Source organism: Cyprinus carpio, chromosome B20 (genome assembly GCF_018340385.1).
Source record: "Cyprinus carpio isolate SPL01 chromosome B20, ASM1834038v1, whole genome shotgun sequence".
NCBI lineage: Eukaryota > Metazoa > Chordata > Actinopteri > Cypriniformes > Cyprinidae > Cyprinus > Cyprinus carpio.
Window position 1 is genome coordinate 15,206,316 of NC_056616.1, and position 16,641 is coordinate 15,222,956.

Sequence of the window (16,641 nt, forward strand, 5' to 3'; positions counted from 1 at the left end):
ATGCTTTCTCTTAAAGGTGACCTCGCCACTGTGTAGGATGACACAGCATATACGTACTCAAGATGTCATTTTCTTTAAAGGCTGAAATGACTTCTGAATGGATTCTAACTTGGATTGTGATGTCTGTGCATGTTTTGTTTGATGTCTGCACCTCTGAATCAGTATGATTCTGCTACTGTTATTTGGCTGCCCGGGGTCAGTACTGTACCTCTCTCTGCAGCTGTGTGTTGTGAAACGTGTGATGCAATTGCTAGGATTTTCACAGCTGCATGCAAATTTATGCATGGTTTCTGATTGATGCTTTGCGGTGCTCATGACGTCTCCTGTTGCAAAATCGTCATTGGGGAGACTTTCTGTCCTGGCACTTGATGAGAGTTTGTTTGTGTTTATGTGGATGCACTTTCAGTCTCATTTTTCAGACGTTTAAATCATTTAAGAATTTAGATGCTCTTTAGATTAAGCACTAAAAGTCAGTGCATCTTTGGTCTGTTTGTTATTGACCTGGATTGTACTGTATTGCTTGTGTGCCCTTTGTGTGGACCACTTTTAAGATTGAATCAGAGGCAGAAAGAGAGAGTGAATGAATGGATAAATGAGAATTGCCCAGAGAGAGACAGCAGGAATGAAGAAAAAGAGGGTTTAAGAGCAGAAGAGCTGACTGTTGAGGTGTGTAGTTCATTCTGCAATAAACAAGGTACAGTGTTTCACCTCTAAAGTAAATCACAGTGATTATGAAATGCTCTGTCATAGCATTTCATAGTGTTTAAAGTAATGGTTTAATAACAAAATTCCAAATATCATTGTTTACTTAATCTCATGTTGTTCCAAATCTGTACAACTTGATTTTTTTATGTAGAACACACATAGAGAGTTTTCGGAGACATTTTGTTCACGCAATAAGGATAAATAGGGACAGAAGAGTCCAATATTTAATAGAACTATAAAAATATCATAAAAGTGATCCAAATGACTCATGTACAATTTTTTGTCTGAAGACATTAGACCACTTTGTGTGATTAGTAAATAGAAATTTGTATTTTTTTTTCACATTCAGACAAACAAACATTTTCCCCAACCCTTCTTTTTGTTTTTTCAGTTGATATTCAGTTCATAAGCAAATTGTTCTTTTGAGTCAGATATTTTCAATCAAGTTCAGTGTGTTTTTTTTGTTGTTGTATTATTTATGTACTATTATAATATTTATTAATACTTTGAATCAGTTTTCATTTTAATTTCAGTTTAAATTTGAGTAATTTTGTAATTTTTAATATTTCTATTTAGCTTTAATGAATTTTTTATTTCAGTTTTAGTTTTAATAAATTTAGTACTTTAGCTTAATTTTTCATTTTAAAATTTCACATAATTTCAGTTAGTTGCCAAGGCAACAATTATTTTTTATCTTTTATGTTTAAGTTAATATTAATTTAATTTAATTTAATTTAATTTAATTTAATTTAATTTAATTTAATTTAATTTAATTTAATTTAATCTAATCACCATGAGGAGTACCAAGACTTATGCTGACATTGCTGTCTATGGAGGGTCAGAAATCCTTCGGATTTAATCAAAAATATCTTAATTTGTGTTCTGAAGATGAATGAATGTTTTACGGTTTGGAACGACATGAGGGTGAGTAATTAATGACAGAATTAAAATTTTTGGTTGAACTATAACTCTCTGATTCAATCTCGTTGTGGTGTTTTTCAAGTTAACAACTCAAAAGTCTTTACAGAAGAAAAAGTATATGAGGGTGAGAAAATGATGACTATTGAATTAAAAGTTTAGGTGAACTGTCCCTTTAAGAACTTTGTGTTTCAGAGTTACAGAGATAAACTACCGTATTATATATCATTTTTTAAACCACTTATTATTGCTACATAATATGCTTGTCTTTGCCTTTCATATCCAGTGTGAAAAGAATGATAAGATGTTGTACCCACTATTAATCTGACTATGATCATGTTATAATCATCTGCTGTTTAAACTATAGCACTGTTGCACACTATACTGTATTTTCTGTAGGTAACATGTTGGAGACGTAAGCGTTGGTCGCCCTAGAAACCAGAAGTAGAGCAGTGTTATGAGTGTCAGACCAGATTGATGGTGTGTGAAGATGCTTGTGGGGGGAATGAATCATGTGATGCTAACTAAATATGTTATTCAGTATGCCATTACTTTCTTACGCCTCATTGGTTGCAAAATTAAGGCAGAGCAGGAAACACAGCCCTAATGACATGCTCATGTGTATGCGTTCATGCCTAATATGAAACAGCAGTGGTAAAGCTGTCACATCATGATACTGCTTCAAGAAAAAAATGGTCAGCTTTTGAAGTAGCTTTATTATGCATTTTAGAGAGAATAGTCAATCATATAGTTATCATATTTGAATACTACAGGCTCTAGATATAGTAAGACATCAGCTACTTTGGATAAGATAAAAAAAACACTGTCAGTCAAGGAAAAAAGTGAATGGAGTTCAATACATGACGCCGTATGTGTGAAGATTAGGTTGCCTTAGAGAAGAAACCCCTATTTGTCTGTCTGAAAATGACGATGAATTACTTTTTGTCAAACTGGAATCAAATGTAATGTAGCCTATACATAATCCGTTTTTCTTGTCTTGCATTTTTTGCATAAATGTAACATTCAACATTAATTTTGCACTTGAGTTGAGTTTTCTCTATCCTCCTGAGTGAGCAGATTAGAGTTGCTAATCAGACCAATTTGATCCCCTGCTTTGATCAGATTAGATTACCATTTCTGTGTGTGCAAGTGTGTCGCTGAGAGCTTCCCTTCCTGCCTTAACAAAGAGCTCATCAGCAGCAATATTCATTGGGATCAAAACATTTTAAAGCATCATTTAAATTTCCTGTTTTATTTCTGAAAACAGAGAAGGAAAGTCTTGGTAATGAGCACCTGTTTTCCTAATGGTAGAGCATGCTGAACGCTTACACACGGGCCACATTAGATATTGTTGAGATCTTGTTTATTCCTATTAATCATGGCATGTACTGACAAAGAATGCAGGTAATAAAACAGATTATTTAATTATTTAACTCTGCTGCAATAAAACAGACAACATTATATAAAAATACAGTAAAATAATATATACATTTAAATATGTAAACATATTCAGTTCATTCATATAAATTAATATTAGACATTTACTTGTACTTATATTCAAATGAGCCCATGTAACAGTAACAGGCTGCACATATAATGTATATGCCTTGTTTCTTCCTTTGTCCTTTTTTTTTTTTTTTTTGGATACAGTACCTCACATCCAAACAGTGGCAGGTTGTAAAAATAACAGCAATTAGTGGCACCATATGGCAGAAAACGGCAAGTCTGCTTTGAAGCCCTCCCAGGCTAAAAATCTTTCCATATGCTAAGGAATTGAGCTATTTATTATCTCTCGTTATCCAGACAGAAACGCCTCTTCTCTGCATACGTCCTATATTTCAGTGTTTTTCAGTGGTCACCGTGTAGGCGGTCACAAGACCACTTCTCTGTCTACATGTTGGTGGGCTGAAATGAGCTTCACAAATATCTGGGGAATGGGTCAAACTCTCCTGCATTTGTTTTTTTCCCTCTGTGATTGATGTGTGCAGTGATAGGGAAGTAAGTTTGAAATGGTAGTTTGTCAAACTAAATGTTACTCAATTTAAAAGTGAAGTTAAACTGCAGCCAAGGGTCTCTGAAAATATGCATTTACTTACCACTATCTGTTGTCGTTACTGGAAAAGTCACAAGCTGCCATGCTTCTGAAAAGATAGATTCCTATCTGTCTGTCTATCTGTGAGTGACCATGGACCACAAAATCAGTCATAAGGGTCAATTTATTGAAATTGTGATTTATACATCATTTGAAAGCTGAATAAATAAGCTTTTCATTGACGTATGGTTTGTTAGGACAGTATTTGGCTGAGATATATATATATAAAAATCTAAATATTGAGTAATAAAATCGAATAATAAAATCGTCTTTAAAATTGTCCAAATGAAGTTCTTAGCAATATTACAAATTACAATAATTTTGACCCATACAATGTATTGTTGGCTATTGCTACAAATATACCTAATTGTTATTTTATGTCTGTTGTTAAACTAATCAGTTAATTTAGTTCAAAATTGTTTACAATACTGGTTTGAAATATTTGTTGATGTATAGAATTGCTCTGATTCTTAGTGTATGGCTTCAGGAGACTTAGAATGTAGTGCAATCAAAAAAATCTCTGAATATCACTTAAGTAATTGTTTGTGTTATACATACTAAAATAAATGCCTAAAAATTCAACGGTTCATGTGTGAAATTGTCTTAAATTTGCATTATATTAAGACTAAATAAATTCCATGTTGCTATAAAAGCAATATTTGTTTTTCTATTGCAGATATGGTTTCTTTGTTAGTTATGTTAGAATGATGGATTTTTAGTGGGTTCAAATGAAATAAGTTTACTTTACACATAAATAAATGTTTTTAATTTGGTTTCAAGTTACCTTAACTTGTTGGGTCTAGTCCGTTTTATTGGTCTTGGTAAATTTAGTTTTTATAATAAGATGCTTTTGAATTTTGAAAGCTCCAGCTCCTCTTTCATTGTAACTGAGTGAAAAAGAGCAACCAGCACATTCTTCAAAATTTCACCCAACATGAAGGTGAGTAAAAGACAGTGTTAAGTGCACTTCTAGCTGAACTACACTTCTAAAAGACTGCATTCTCCATATGCCCAGAGAAAGATATAAAGAGGCACATGGAGGTCATCTCATGTGCTCCAGCTCTCTCTCTTTAAGTCTGCTCACACCACTACTGGCACAGTGCCACACAGAAATGGAGCAGGACAGAAAGAGAGAGAGAGAGAGAAATGGGTCAGTTCTGGCACTCTGCCACAATGGCTGTGTAATGATGTGCCAGATATGGCAGAAACCGGCCCATTCTCTACTGACCAACACGAGCACAGACGGTCACCTTGAACGCTGTGGAGCTGTGAGCTCCTGTGGATGCAGTCCTACTCCATCAGTGTCTCCCTCATTTCTCTCTCTCTCTTTCCATTCCACCACACAGACTCAGCATTCTATTTCAGCCCTGCTGCACAAAGACGTAATACAATAGAGGTACAAACACAAAACAAGGTGCTGTAGGTCAGCAAAGAACAAAACAGATGTTATGTGCAATCAAATTAAAGACATAGATCACCCAAAAATGCATTTTTGTACTCACCCTCATGTTGTTCCAAACCTGTACAACTCTTTATTCTGTGGAACACAAAAGGAGAAATTCTGAGGAATGTGCTAGTTGCAATTTTCCACGCAATTGCAATGAACGTGGACTGAAGCTTACAGGTAAATGGTCATTTGAAAATAAATGATGAGTGTTTTTATGCAAAAATAATACTATACAGAGATTAAGTTTTTGGTCCCTACTTGTCTTTTCCTGGAAGCTCTCAGGAAATGGTGGTTACCAATGACATTGTAATCTTGACTCAGCTGCCAGTCAGAGTGATGATCACAATCACTGAGGCGGCACCCATACAATACAAGGTCCATTAGACATGAGCATGATGAGCTCTGTTCAGCTAAAAAAAAAAAAAAAATCAACAACAACAACAAAAAAATAGCCTTATTAGAGCCAGAGCATTTTTGTGGTCAGGTGTGAATTAACATCTGTATGAGAGCTAAGGAAAGATGAATGACAGAATATCTCATTTTGATGTATAAAGTAATTTCTGATCACACAAAGAGAATTGTGTGTGGGAGGGGGTGTTTAGTATGACAAAATATCTCAGGATTAACCCAAATAGTACTTGGTATGTAAACTACTGTTCAAAAGTTTGGAGTGAGAAACTTTTTTTTTTAAATGAAATGAATACTTTCATTGAGCTCGAATGCATTATATTGATTAAAAGTGTCTGTAAACACATTTATAAGGTTAGGAAATAAAAAAGGTTTCCACCAGATATTAAGCACAACTGTTTTATCATTGATAATAATAGAAGTGTTCTTGAGAGCCAAATCAGCATAGAATAATTTCTGAAAGATCATGTGACACTGAAGACTGGAGTAATGATGGTGAAAATTCAGCTTTGCTAGCACAGGAATGTATTATATTTAAAAAAAAATATTGCATAAGAAAACAGTTATTTAAATTGTAATAATATTTCACAATATTATTGTTTTTGATCAAATAAATGCAGTCTTAGTGAGCATAAGAGACTTACTTCCTTCAAAAACATTCATGACCCCAAACATTTAAATGGTAGTGGGATTGTGATTGCTGGGACATACCACTTGTTTTAGGTTCAAGGGCACTCCTGAGTGTTCTCTTTGCAGCTGCTGTGGGTTATGGCCATTCTGGGACGAGGGACTGGTTGATTGCCAGTGACGGTGATATTGCATTGGCACTTCTGTGTGACCAAAACAGACATTAACTGATTAGATGTGCTGTTAGATTGTGCTTCCCTTCTCATTTAGCTAGTAGAAACAGCCGTGACACTTACAATAGCCTGCAGACAGAGCAAGAATCCTCATAATACGTGACTGTCTTATCTTTCAGGAGCAGGTTGACCTTCGCTGCTTTATTCGGTCAGTATCACAACTGGTCACTAAAAGCCAATGTGACACTTTGCCTCTAGCAAGCTGTGTCAAATACTGAAGGTCAGCTGGGCATCAGTTCACCTTCTGCAGTAGATCAAATCTGCACTGTTGCCTGATTTGTGGCATGTGATTACACCTTTGAGTATGCAAATACTGAGCCACTATATTTAATCAGTGTGTCTGAATTATATTGTAATGCAGACCATGTACAATAAGACAGAATGATTTTTTATTTTTTTTATCTACCACACAATGTGGGTAGTATATGTAGGGATGCTTCAGAATTTCTCAAAGTGGATGAAAAGCTTAGACTGTCTGACCTACTTCTGCCCTGTCCCTGACCACAACATCATTTCATTACACAAGCCAACAGGAGATCTTTTAATACTTTCAGATAGCATGACTGTCATCCGCTGAGAGCTAGTGGCCACTAAAGCACTATATCACAGTCTTTCTTTCTTTCTTTCTTTCTTTCTTTCTTGTTTATTTATTTGTTTGTTTGTGTATTTTGTTTTATTTGTGTTTTTTAATTTTTTTTTAAACTTTATTTAGTTTAAATTATTTTATTTGTTTACTTGTATTTTTATTTATCTTTGAACAGTCAGGATAAAAGCACTTGACTTAATATAAAAATAAAATAAGCTAAAATCAATTGACTTAAATATTCAAGTCTATATTAAAATAAATGTTCAAACCTGAATAAAGTACATTTGCTAAGCCTTGAAAAAGTGATTGACTTTTGAAGTGATTTTTCTTTATTTCACTGAATACGTCTAGACACTGTCCAAATTTGAGGTGTATTGTGTACACATCTGTCTTGTCAAGAGCACAAATTGTCTGAAACCACAGGAGAGGAAGTTCCCGTTATAATAATCATCTTGAGTTATTCATAAAATAATTTGTGCCTTTGGACTGTAATTAGTAATGCTAATTTGGCAGTGTTGGGGATGGAGCCGATGTAGAATTATTCACATTTGAAAGATTCACATGTCTGAATGGAGAAGTGCGGGAGGGGAGACGCTCTCAAGACTTCCGTTTTCAGTGAGAGTGAAGTGCTAATAGCCACACTCACCGGTCGGAGATATAAATAATAGCCATATGTGTAGAAAGAGTTGTTGCTGTAGTGATGGGTGGAATTGGGCATTAATGGAAAAGAGAGACTTGATTCACTATACATGTGATGGAATAGAACAGTTTAGGATTAAGGGAGTTTTACATCATTAAAATAGGTAATTCATATACATTTAAAAGTAGATGTTTTTAGGAGTCAAATGGAGATCCACAGATGTATATTTTGAAACCTCTGATTGTAAGTGTGGTAAGTGATTGTGTGAAATTCAGAATTTAAACTCTCTTTCAACTCAGTGTTTTGGAATTTGAATTCACAATATACAGGAAGTGGAATGTAAATAAATTCAGCAGGTTGTAAAAAAATTTTCTTCCACTAATTTAATTAATGGAATACACAGATATAATAAAATGGTGATGATGATTAAAATAGTGAGAATTTTACTGTAAGTCATATAAAAAATGATAATTCAAAGTTTATTTTGACAAACTTTCTTTGTCTTGAGAAACTTTTTTAATTTCAGTTCATTTGAATAACTTAAGAATTAAAATTGCATCCTGTTCAAATTTAAAAATAGAAGTTCAATTAAAAAATGAATACTGCAAATCTGATTTAAGAGGCACATGTTTTCTTTAATCAATTATTATTTGTACATACCTAAATAACAAAAGGGAAATTCCTCACCAAGCATAGAATAAAAATGTCTCTTGGGAAATCACCAGCTTTTTCTGACTAAAGCCTCAACAACAATATGACAGTGTATACTTGAGTTCTAAAGTAGACCACTGGGTGGTGTAGTGCTTTTCTTTCTTTCTTTCTTTCTTTCTTTCTTTCTTTCTTTCTTTCTTTCTTTCTTTCTTTCTTTCTTTCTTTCTTTCTTTCTGTAACTGGAGTCATATCTTTTTCGAGCATTAGAAGGGGAGACCCATGAGGTTATTTGGATAGCCTCAGGTGTTAGGCACACTAGCCCAGCATCTGTTTGTACTCTAACCTCTGCAGATCTTTAGTCTAGAATAGCCCTCAGCCTTCACACAACCTTCTTTTAATAACTCAAAATCCCATGTTGAGAATGAATGCAATGCCTTTCCTAAATGCTTTTTTTTTCTTTTGTCTTTCTCATGTGGATTGTTCTTTAGCCTAAAGGGGCTCCTATAGCATCACCTCCAATGGGACTTGGGTATATAGTATATAAATATAAATAAGTATCTTTATTCTCAGTTTTACAGTATTAAAATATGTTATTCTTGTTTTCCGGGCTTGTTTTCTTTTGTTTTTCGATGGAGTGATGATGAGGTTTTTGCTCAATGCATGACCCAGAGTTTAGTTCAGGACCATGGACAGAGACTTGTCACGTCCACAGCAAAGCATTGCTGGCTCCTCATATATAAATATTTATGTACAGTACAATAAATATATACACACATATATTAATTCCTTGCCAAGTCAAATCTTCTGTCAGCAGAGAACATTAGCCACTAAAAATATATAAAAACATGTAGCAGATCACACATATACTGATATGTTTACTGCAACTGCTTTATTCTAAATTTTATAATAAGTATATAAAATAAGTACATGCATATACCTGTCAGAGAGAGATTTTCATTAAAGATTTTGCAGGACAGACTCAAGGCTTGAGAATTGAAGATAACTGGAGACTGATAGCGTATGACAGGAGCCATTTGATATTAATGACTTCCATCATTAAAGACCCTTTTGGGAGGAGACGAATAAAGGAGAAAATTATACCCGTGATTAATGAAACTATCATAATTTTAAAGATTATCATTTTCCCCAGGCTTTTCATTTTCTCTTATCTTTATTTTCAAAACCTGCTGTTCTGTAAAATATTTCTTTCATGCATCTCAAGCCAAAATACAACCTGTATTTCATTCTAAAATATTAATTTCATATATATTACAAACCCAGCAATACAGCTTGTTTGTTTATAGCACAGTGTGGCATAAAAGGCCCTGTTGCATCTCAATAATGCATCTAGCAGTGGAGGGCTGTTTGTTTTGTTAGACTGTTCTAAGAGCTTTATAAAGCCGCTGGGAGCGCTGAATCAGATCGAGCAGTGTTTTCAGGCAAAGTTAATCAGCTCAGGCCAGCAGCTTTTCCTAAACCCTAGAATCCAACACATTTAGTGGGAGGAGAGAGAGAATTCAGCTGATCTTGGGGAATTTCAGTGCTGAGCACGTCCTGGCCGGTTCGGTCTTTAAAGAGTGTGCGTGCCAGCAGGCTATGTGACGCACACCACTCCCCCTCCCGTCATACGCTCAGATCTGTGATGACATCATACATTCCCATACAGGTGATTGGCTGGAAGCACAAGAGGAATCATTTCTGCAGAGAGAGTAAAGACAGAGGGATGTTGAGACCGGTGCTGCACACATTCTCATGTTCTTCTATTACGTTGGATTAGATTTTCATTCTTATTACTTAATGACGTATGGCGATATAGGCAACCTAAAGAAGAGGTACATGAAGCTCTTCCTCTGTACTGACAAGCAACATCAAAAGCTCCACAAAAGGAAAGTCAAGAGTAGTTGACCTTTGACCATCACAGGTGGATGTGCTCTTCATGAACTTAGGATAACAAAGGCATTCTGGGAATGGATGTCAAGGGCAAGGTGCCAAGACGATGGGAGGATATAGCTGCCAAAAAGAAGTCTGGCACATCCCTCAACTTAGTGCAAGGGGTTTCTCAACACCTGCGTGGTAAGAGATTGGCAGACTTGTTTATAAATGCATCTGGTGTCAATGATGGACATGTTCTTCTAAGTGAGTTGCATATTTTATATGCAATTCTTTAGGTCAGATTTCCACAGTTGACAGCATATCTGACTGTTTTTTGTGCTTCTATGCAGTAAAAAAAATTAAAGCAATTTTCACTTAGAAACTGGTATAAATTTCACAATTAATTACAAAGAAACTGCTAAATACATATTGAATTAATTGTGAAATTTTGAGTTAGAAAGACTGAAATGGCATTTTCATGTAAAACGTACTCTAGTAATCTTTGTTTAATTTATAACTTCGATTTTTGGCAATGACAGGGTCATCTGTAGGGGAGCTCAGCAGGTTCTTGGATGTGCTGTGGATTAATTTTGACTGTGCAAGAGAGACAGTCAAGGAAGTGTTGATTAATCGTGGTTATTTTGGAAATTTAATTAGAAATTTGAAAAAAAAAAAGATGCCTAGTTATTGTTGTGTGCAGTGGGGATGTTTTGTGGGTGTATATGTGTCACATGCACATACAGTGAGTTTGCATCTGCGAATCCCGCTCAAAGTCACCCTGTCCTTATGACGGTGGGCTGGGCACACTCTCTCTCACACACACACACACACACACCAATACACACCAATGCAGCTGCAAATCTTTTCTGTTGCCATCTATCATACTCCTCTTCTCATCAATATTTGATTGCTTTAGCTCTGAAACAGACTTGATCGAACTATTAATTCACGAAATACTAGATTTTTAGCACAAATGACAGTGGCACATGTGGTCTGCATTATGCATGAGCCTGCTCCCCTCCTTACACACTCACAGACGGTGTGTGACATAGTGACCGGCTTCAGTGTAATCCATCAGACAGTGCTTTTATTAAAGATGTTGGCCTTGCATCAGCTGTCATCTCTTGCTGATAAAACTGTTAGGAGAAAGGATATTACTGTCACCTTGCAGTTCAGTAATCAGGGTTGGATCTTTTGTTTCGAGATTGACATGTTTATGCTGCTTTCATTTGCTTACAAGATACAGTAGGAAAAATTATTTTGAGTGAGCTTGGGAAAATTGGGTAAAACCTTTACCTAGTTATCTCTTCAGACAAAAGGTTTATTCGGTTGTGTCTGCTCTTTAAAACAATTACAAAACTAATTTCTGTGTTTTTTAATTGATCAGAGGATTTAAGTAAATGTCACTGCGACCCTCAAATTCAGTGTTTTTCTGGGCCTTGTTATGAGGGGGTCCCACTTAATGTCTATGCATTTCATTTTGTCCTGGTCCTTATGGCTGTATTTAAGTATTTTTGTTTGGAACCAATATGATACATGTTATTTTTATGTTTAGATGTTTTATGATTAAAAAATGCCAATATTCATAACCTATATGCATAAACCATGATAAAAATCACTGGACTCCAAAAACCATAATGCATTATCAATGTATTATTATTATTATTCCATCTAAATGGTCTAAAATTAAAACGTAAAATTAAACTTAAAAAGAATTCATTCAAAAATGTATTATTTTTGTGCTGTGTATAACTATGTATAACATTTTAAATATGTTGCTCACATGAGAATGAAACATATTTAGTGTATAATGCAATAATGTATATGCATTATACACTAAATATGCATATGCAATTAATGTATAAGTAATTTTCTTACAGAGAAGCACACCAAATGGTGTTATTTAGCAGTGCACTCTATATTAAAGAACAAATAACTAAATACTGTATGTATTAAAGTGTAAATATCTGTCATAATCAGTGTATTTTTCAAGAAAAAATACATATATTTTGGTCAACATGAACAGTCAAAAAGAAAGAGCTGGCTTTTATTGTGATTCCATGATATGGGTCTCATATCATATAGTGTCTCATGTTTAAGATTTAAGATCAGTTTTGTTACTCAGGATTCTGGTGTGTTTTGTTTTTCCTTTAGATGAGCAGGAAGCTGTGCAGAAGCGAACGTTCACAAAATGGATCAACTCTCATCTAGCAAAGGTGAGTCGAGTTGTGTGAGATTTCTGAACAAACATACACCCATTCATGTTTGAGAGAAAAAAAGTTCTGAAGCCAGCTATAGCCACTTCTCTCCAAAGTGCAGAATTAATCTGTCACAAGACCGGTGGCACCAGTCCAGCTCCAACGTGAACACGTTAATCTCCTCTTTAAATTACTGTGCCTCATTTTACCAGGGTACAGTCAGTCTGCTGACAGGATTTACCATTAGACAACTATGCAACAGTACAGCATTATGTAATGAAAAAGATGCTGTGTCACAGTCTTGTGTAATATTGTACTTACAATAAAACTGTTTTTTGGACTTAACAGGATAGGAATTTACAGGTTATGATTTTATAAAAGCACTATTGTATCCCAACATTTTTTCTTTTTAATATTAAGAAAAGAAGGGTTAAATTTACAATACTTTTTTTTTTTTTTTGTAATCAGCATGTTGCCACAATGTTGTCAGTAGAGCTTAACCTGTATTGAACCCAAAATATTCTGTTAAATCATTTACATTTCTATTATGACAATAGGGACATTATTAAAAGCTTACCCAATGACAGGTGCTTGTATAAATTTGCATGATAAACGGGACACAAGCATTTGGCTCCATGATATGCATGTAATAATAGCTTGATGGCTTATTGATTTGTGTGTAAAGAGTGACTGGTCAAGCCATTTTTTTAATTAGCCGCCACTCCAGATAATTCCAGTATGATCACCAAGACCTGACTTGGCTAATCTTCTGTGACGAGGAGCAGGAAATTCATTTGAAATATCAATCTGTGGGGAATACGTCTTGACGTGGCATTTTGTATTAGGTTGCACACCAGTGCCTCTCCAGCGTAAAATGTTAACCACAGAAGATTTGAGGTTTGTACGCTCCCTAGCCGTTATTTATTTATCTGTTTGCTCATTACCATCTGTCATGGACATATTGGACCTGTCAGTTAGAGTTGGCAGTGAGATTCACAACATCAGTGTGCTTCAAGATGACAGTCTTATGAATTAGTTTATGCTTTGATTATTTCTCTGACAGGAATCATAAACAGCTACTGCATGGATAGATGCTTTCTGGTGTATAAACACGCAGATTTTAAAGTGTATTTATGAGCAGATTCTATATAGGCAGATATAGTTTACATAAAATTCTAGTATACAACTTTGTTTAGCTTTTGTTTTTATGCTGTAGTGTTATTTTAGTATTATTTGTTTAGTATGTACAAAAATGTTGTAAATGTTTGAGCCTTTGCTGAATAAAAGTATTCCTTTCTTTAAAAAAAAAAACTTTTGAATAGTAGTGTATATTGTAACACAAAATTTTTATTTTGAATGAACTCCATTCTTTTTAACTTGAATCCTGAAAAAATATTAAGCAACTGTATGCAACATTGATTATAAATCAGCATGTTAGAATGATTTCTGAAGGATCATGTGACACTGCAGACTGGAGTTATTATGCTGAAAATTCATCTTTGCTTCACAGGAATAAATTATATTTTAACGTATATTAAAATAGAAAACAGTTATTTTAAATTGAAGTAATATTTTACAAAATTATATTTTTTCTGTATTTTTGATCAAATAAATGCAGCCTTGATGAGCATAAGAAATGTCTTTAAAAAACATAAAAAATCTTTTGAATGCCACTGTGTACTGTATATGACAAAAACTAAGAAAACGGCACTAGCACTATTTTTTTTTTTTACATATTTTTAAAAAGATATATTATTTAGCTGTAATTTATTTAAATTTAATTTTTTTTAGTCATTTTAGGAGTTAACTAACTTGTGTATTTCAGTTAGTTGCCAAAATGTAAAATTTTATATAAATTTTATTATTTGTTAAGTTGGTTCATTTAAACTGAGATAAATTTGTGAGTATTTTTTTTTTTGGTGATGGTTTATTAAAGGCAAAATTATAAAAGAAAATTTAATCTGGATCAGATCAAGATTTTGCTTTCAGTGGACTGCACTGAAGAGATAAAAATAAAACCTTGCCATGTATTAACTTGGACCTGCAGTCCTATTGTATGAAAGAGATGTGACATGATCCTATTGCTTCAATAGACATGAGACTTTTTTCATGAAATGTGTGTGCAGGAAGGACTGAAATGGGATCGTCTAATTAAAATTGCAAATAGAGAACTACTTGAACTGGTTCTACATCTGTCAGAATCAATTACATTCATTGTATCTTGCAAATCCAAATAATTTGTTCAATAGCCGAATACCACAACGCCATCCCTGGCACCCGCTGTTCCCACTTCTTTGCTGTTGCCCTTTAACCTCATCCTGCTGCTGAATGATGTTGCCTTGGTGACAGCACTCTCAAGTATTTAAGGGAGAAGTTTGAGAATGCATGTGCCAAATAGCAGGAAATCAGTGTGAATCTTATGTTGTTGACAGGATGATTTTAGACTGAAGAGAAACTGTATGTACTACTTTAGTAATCACTGTTTCAAACAGGTTTACATTTGGGTTTCAGGTATTTCTGGTCAAAATATCTGTCTAGCCCTCCACCAGATCGCTAATGCAAATCATCTGCAGTCATTTTCCAGCTCCATAATTCATAGCCCAAAGGCTTCGGATTAATTCTTAGCATGTGTATGATAACACAGAATGAGAATTACACACCGCTTCTATCGCTCCTCTCATTCCTTTATAGAAGTATCAATAGAGTATTAGAGAATACGCCCACAGGTCCATGATAGATAATGAAATGTAATTAGGTCTACAGACTAAATTAGGTCCGCTAGTTCCAAGTTTCACTAGTGAGTGATGACGATGTTGCATTGAGGCCTTACAGCCTTTTGTATGTTGACAGAACATAAATGCCCACTGGAAGGTTTTCATATTACTGTGCTTTGCAGAGTTTGCAGTGTTCAGTGAAGCATTAAGATTTGAACATGTTCCTTCATTATGGCTGTTTCTCACTCCTCATATTTACGAATATATGCTTCTTATTACCATTCTCTATGTTGATTAAATGGATCAGCAGGGGTATATTTATATTAAAAGTGACACATTATAATACAATACAATACAGTAAGTTGTATATAAAGATTAATTCATCCAAAAATGAAAATACTGTCATGAATGTTCACTTGTGATTTTTTGGAACTGTGGAGCACAAGAGGAAAATGAATGGATAGTGGTTTCATGAAAGAATCATTCATTTGAGCCAGATCTTTTTAATAATTCAGTTGATCCAGTTCAAAGAACCATTCTGAATGATTCATATATGACTCAGACTCTGGAACTCACTGGAGTTCACTGGAGGGGAAGATTGTTAGTGAATAATTTCGGTTTGTTTCTCATCTGAAGGTACGATATGACTTTGGTAGACTTGAAACATAGCACGTGTATGGATCACTTTTATAATAAATTTATGTTTTTTTGTGTCTTTTGATTTAGACTTGAAACCTCCAGTCCTTTTTCAGTGTTATTGTATGGACAAGAGTATCCAGTACATGCTTTCAAAATTTCTCCTTTTGTGTTTTACGTGCAAAAGCAATTCAAACTGGTTCGGAAAACAACATGATGGCAGAATTTTCATTTTAGGGTGAACTGTTTCTTTAACTCACAGAGAACATTCTGTGCACATCATATAAAATTGAAAAGGTGCAAACTTCTTACAAGATGCTTAACTGCTCAGCCTTAGACCAAGATCCTGGTGCAACCCAATAATCAATTCCCACAGAATTGATCAGCATTGCATTAAAAGATTTACCAAAATCCTCATACTCCAAACCATTCATTAAAAGATACCATCACAGGATGCATAGTGCCTCAGGTCTCTTTACTCATGCATGTGCTTGCAAATTTGAAGGACATCAGAGAAGCAGGACTGAAGCACTAATCTGCCTAAGAGCTTCAACTTGATTAGCCACTAGAGACCGAGAGAGAGAGAGAGAGAGAGAGAGAGAGAGAGAGAGAGGAGTGCGATTGAAAGAAAGGGAATGCTTAAGAGGCCACCCTCCATTTCAATTTTGACAAATCCTCTCAGACAGGGTTAGGGCTTAATTATGGCATGCCCAATACTGAGGATGAGCTCGTTTCTCATGTGTTTGACAGTTAGCATGGGTGAGCAGCACACAGCAGCCGCCCCAACACCCTGCTGCCTGCACCTGCTTTGTTGCTAGACATATATCAACGCCCCATCAGGCTTCTCTCTGAATTATGAAATTCAGTAATCAGTGCTCACAGATTCACAAACTGTAACCTCAATTTAACAATCA

At 34.8% G+C, this 16,641-nt stretch overlaps 1 protein-coding gene across 1 annotated transcript in view; it reads left to right on the top strand.

The window, feature by feature from the left end:
- LOC109087331 (nesprin-1-like) overlaps positions 1 to 16,641 on the top strand; it is a 50,993-nt gene that overhangs the window by 285 nt on the left and 34,067 nt on the right. The window contains exon 2 of the mRNA XM_042746529.1: positions 12,334 to 12,395. Coding sequence (XP_042602463.1) covers positions 12,334 to 12,395 — 62 coding nt within the window. The remainder of the gene's footprint in view (positions 1 to 12,333; positions 12,396 to 16,641) is intronic.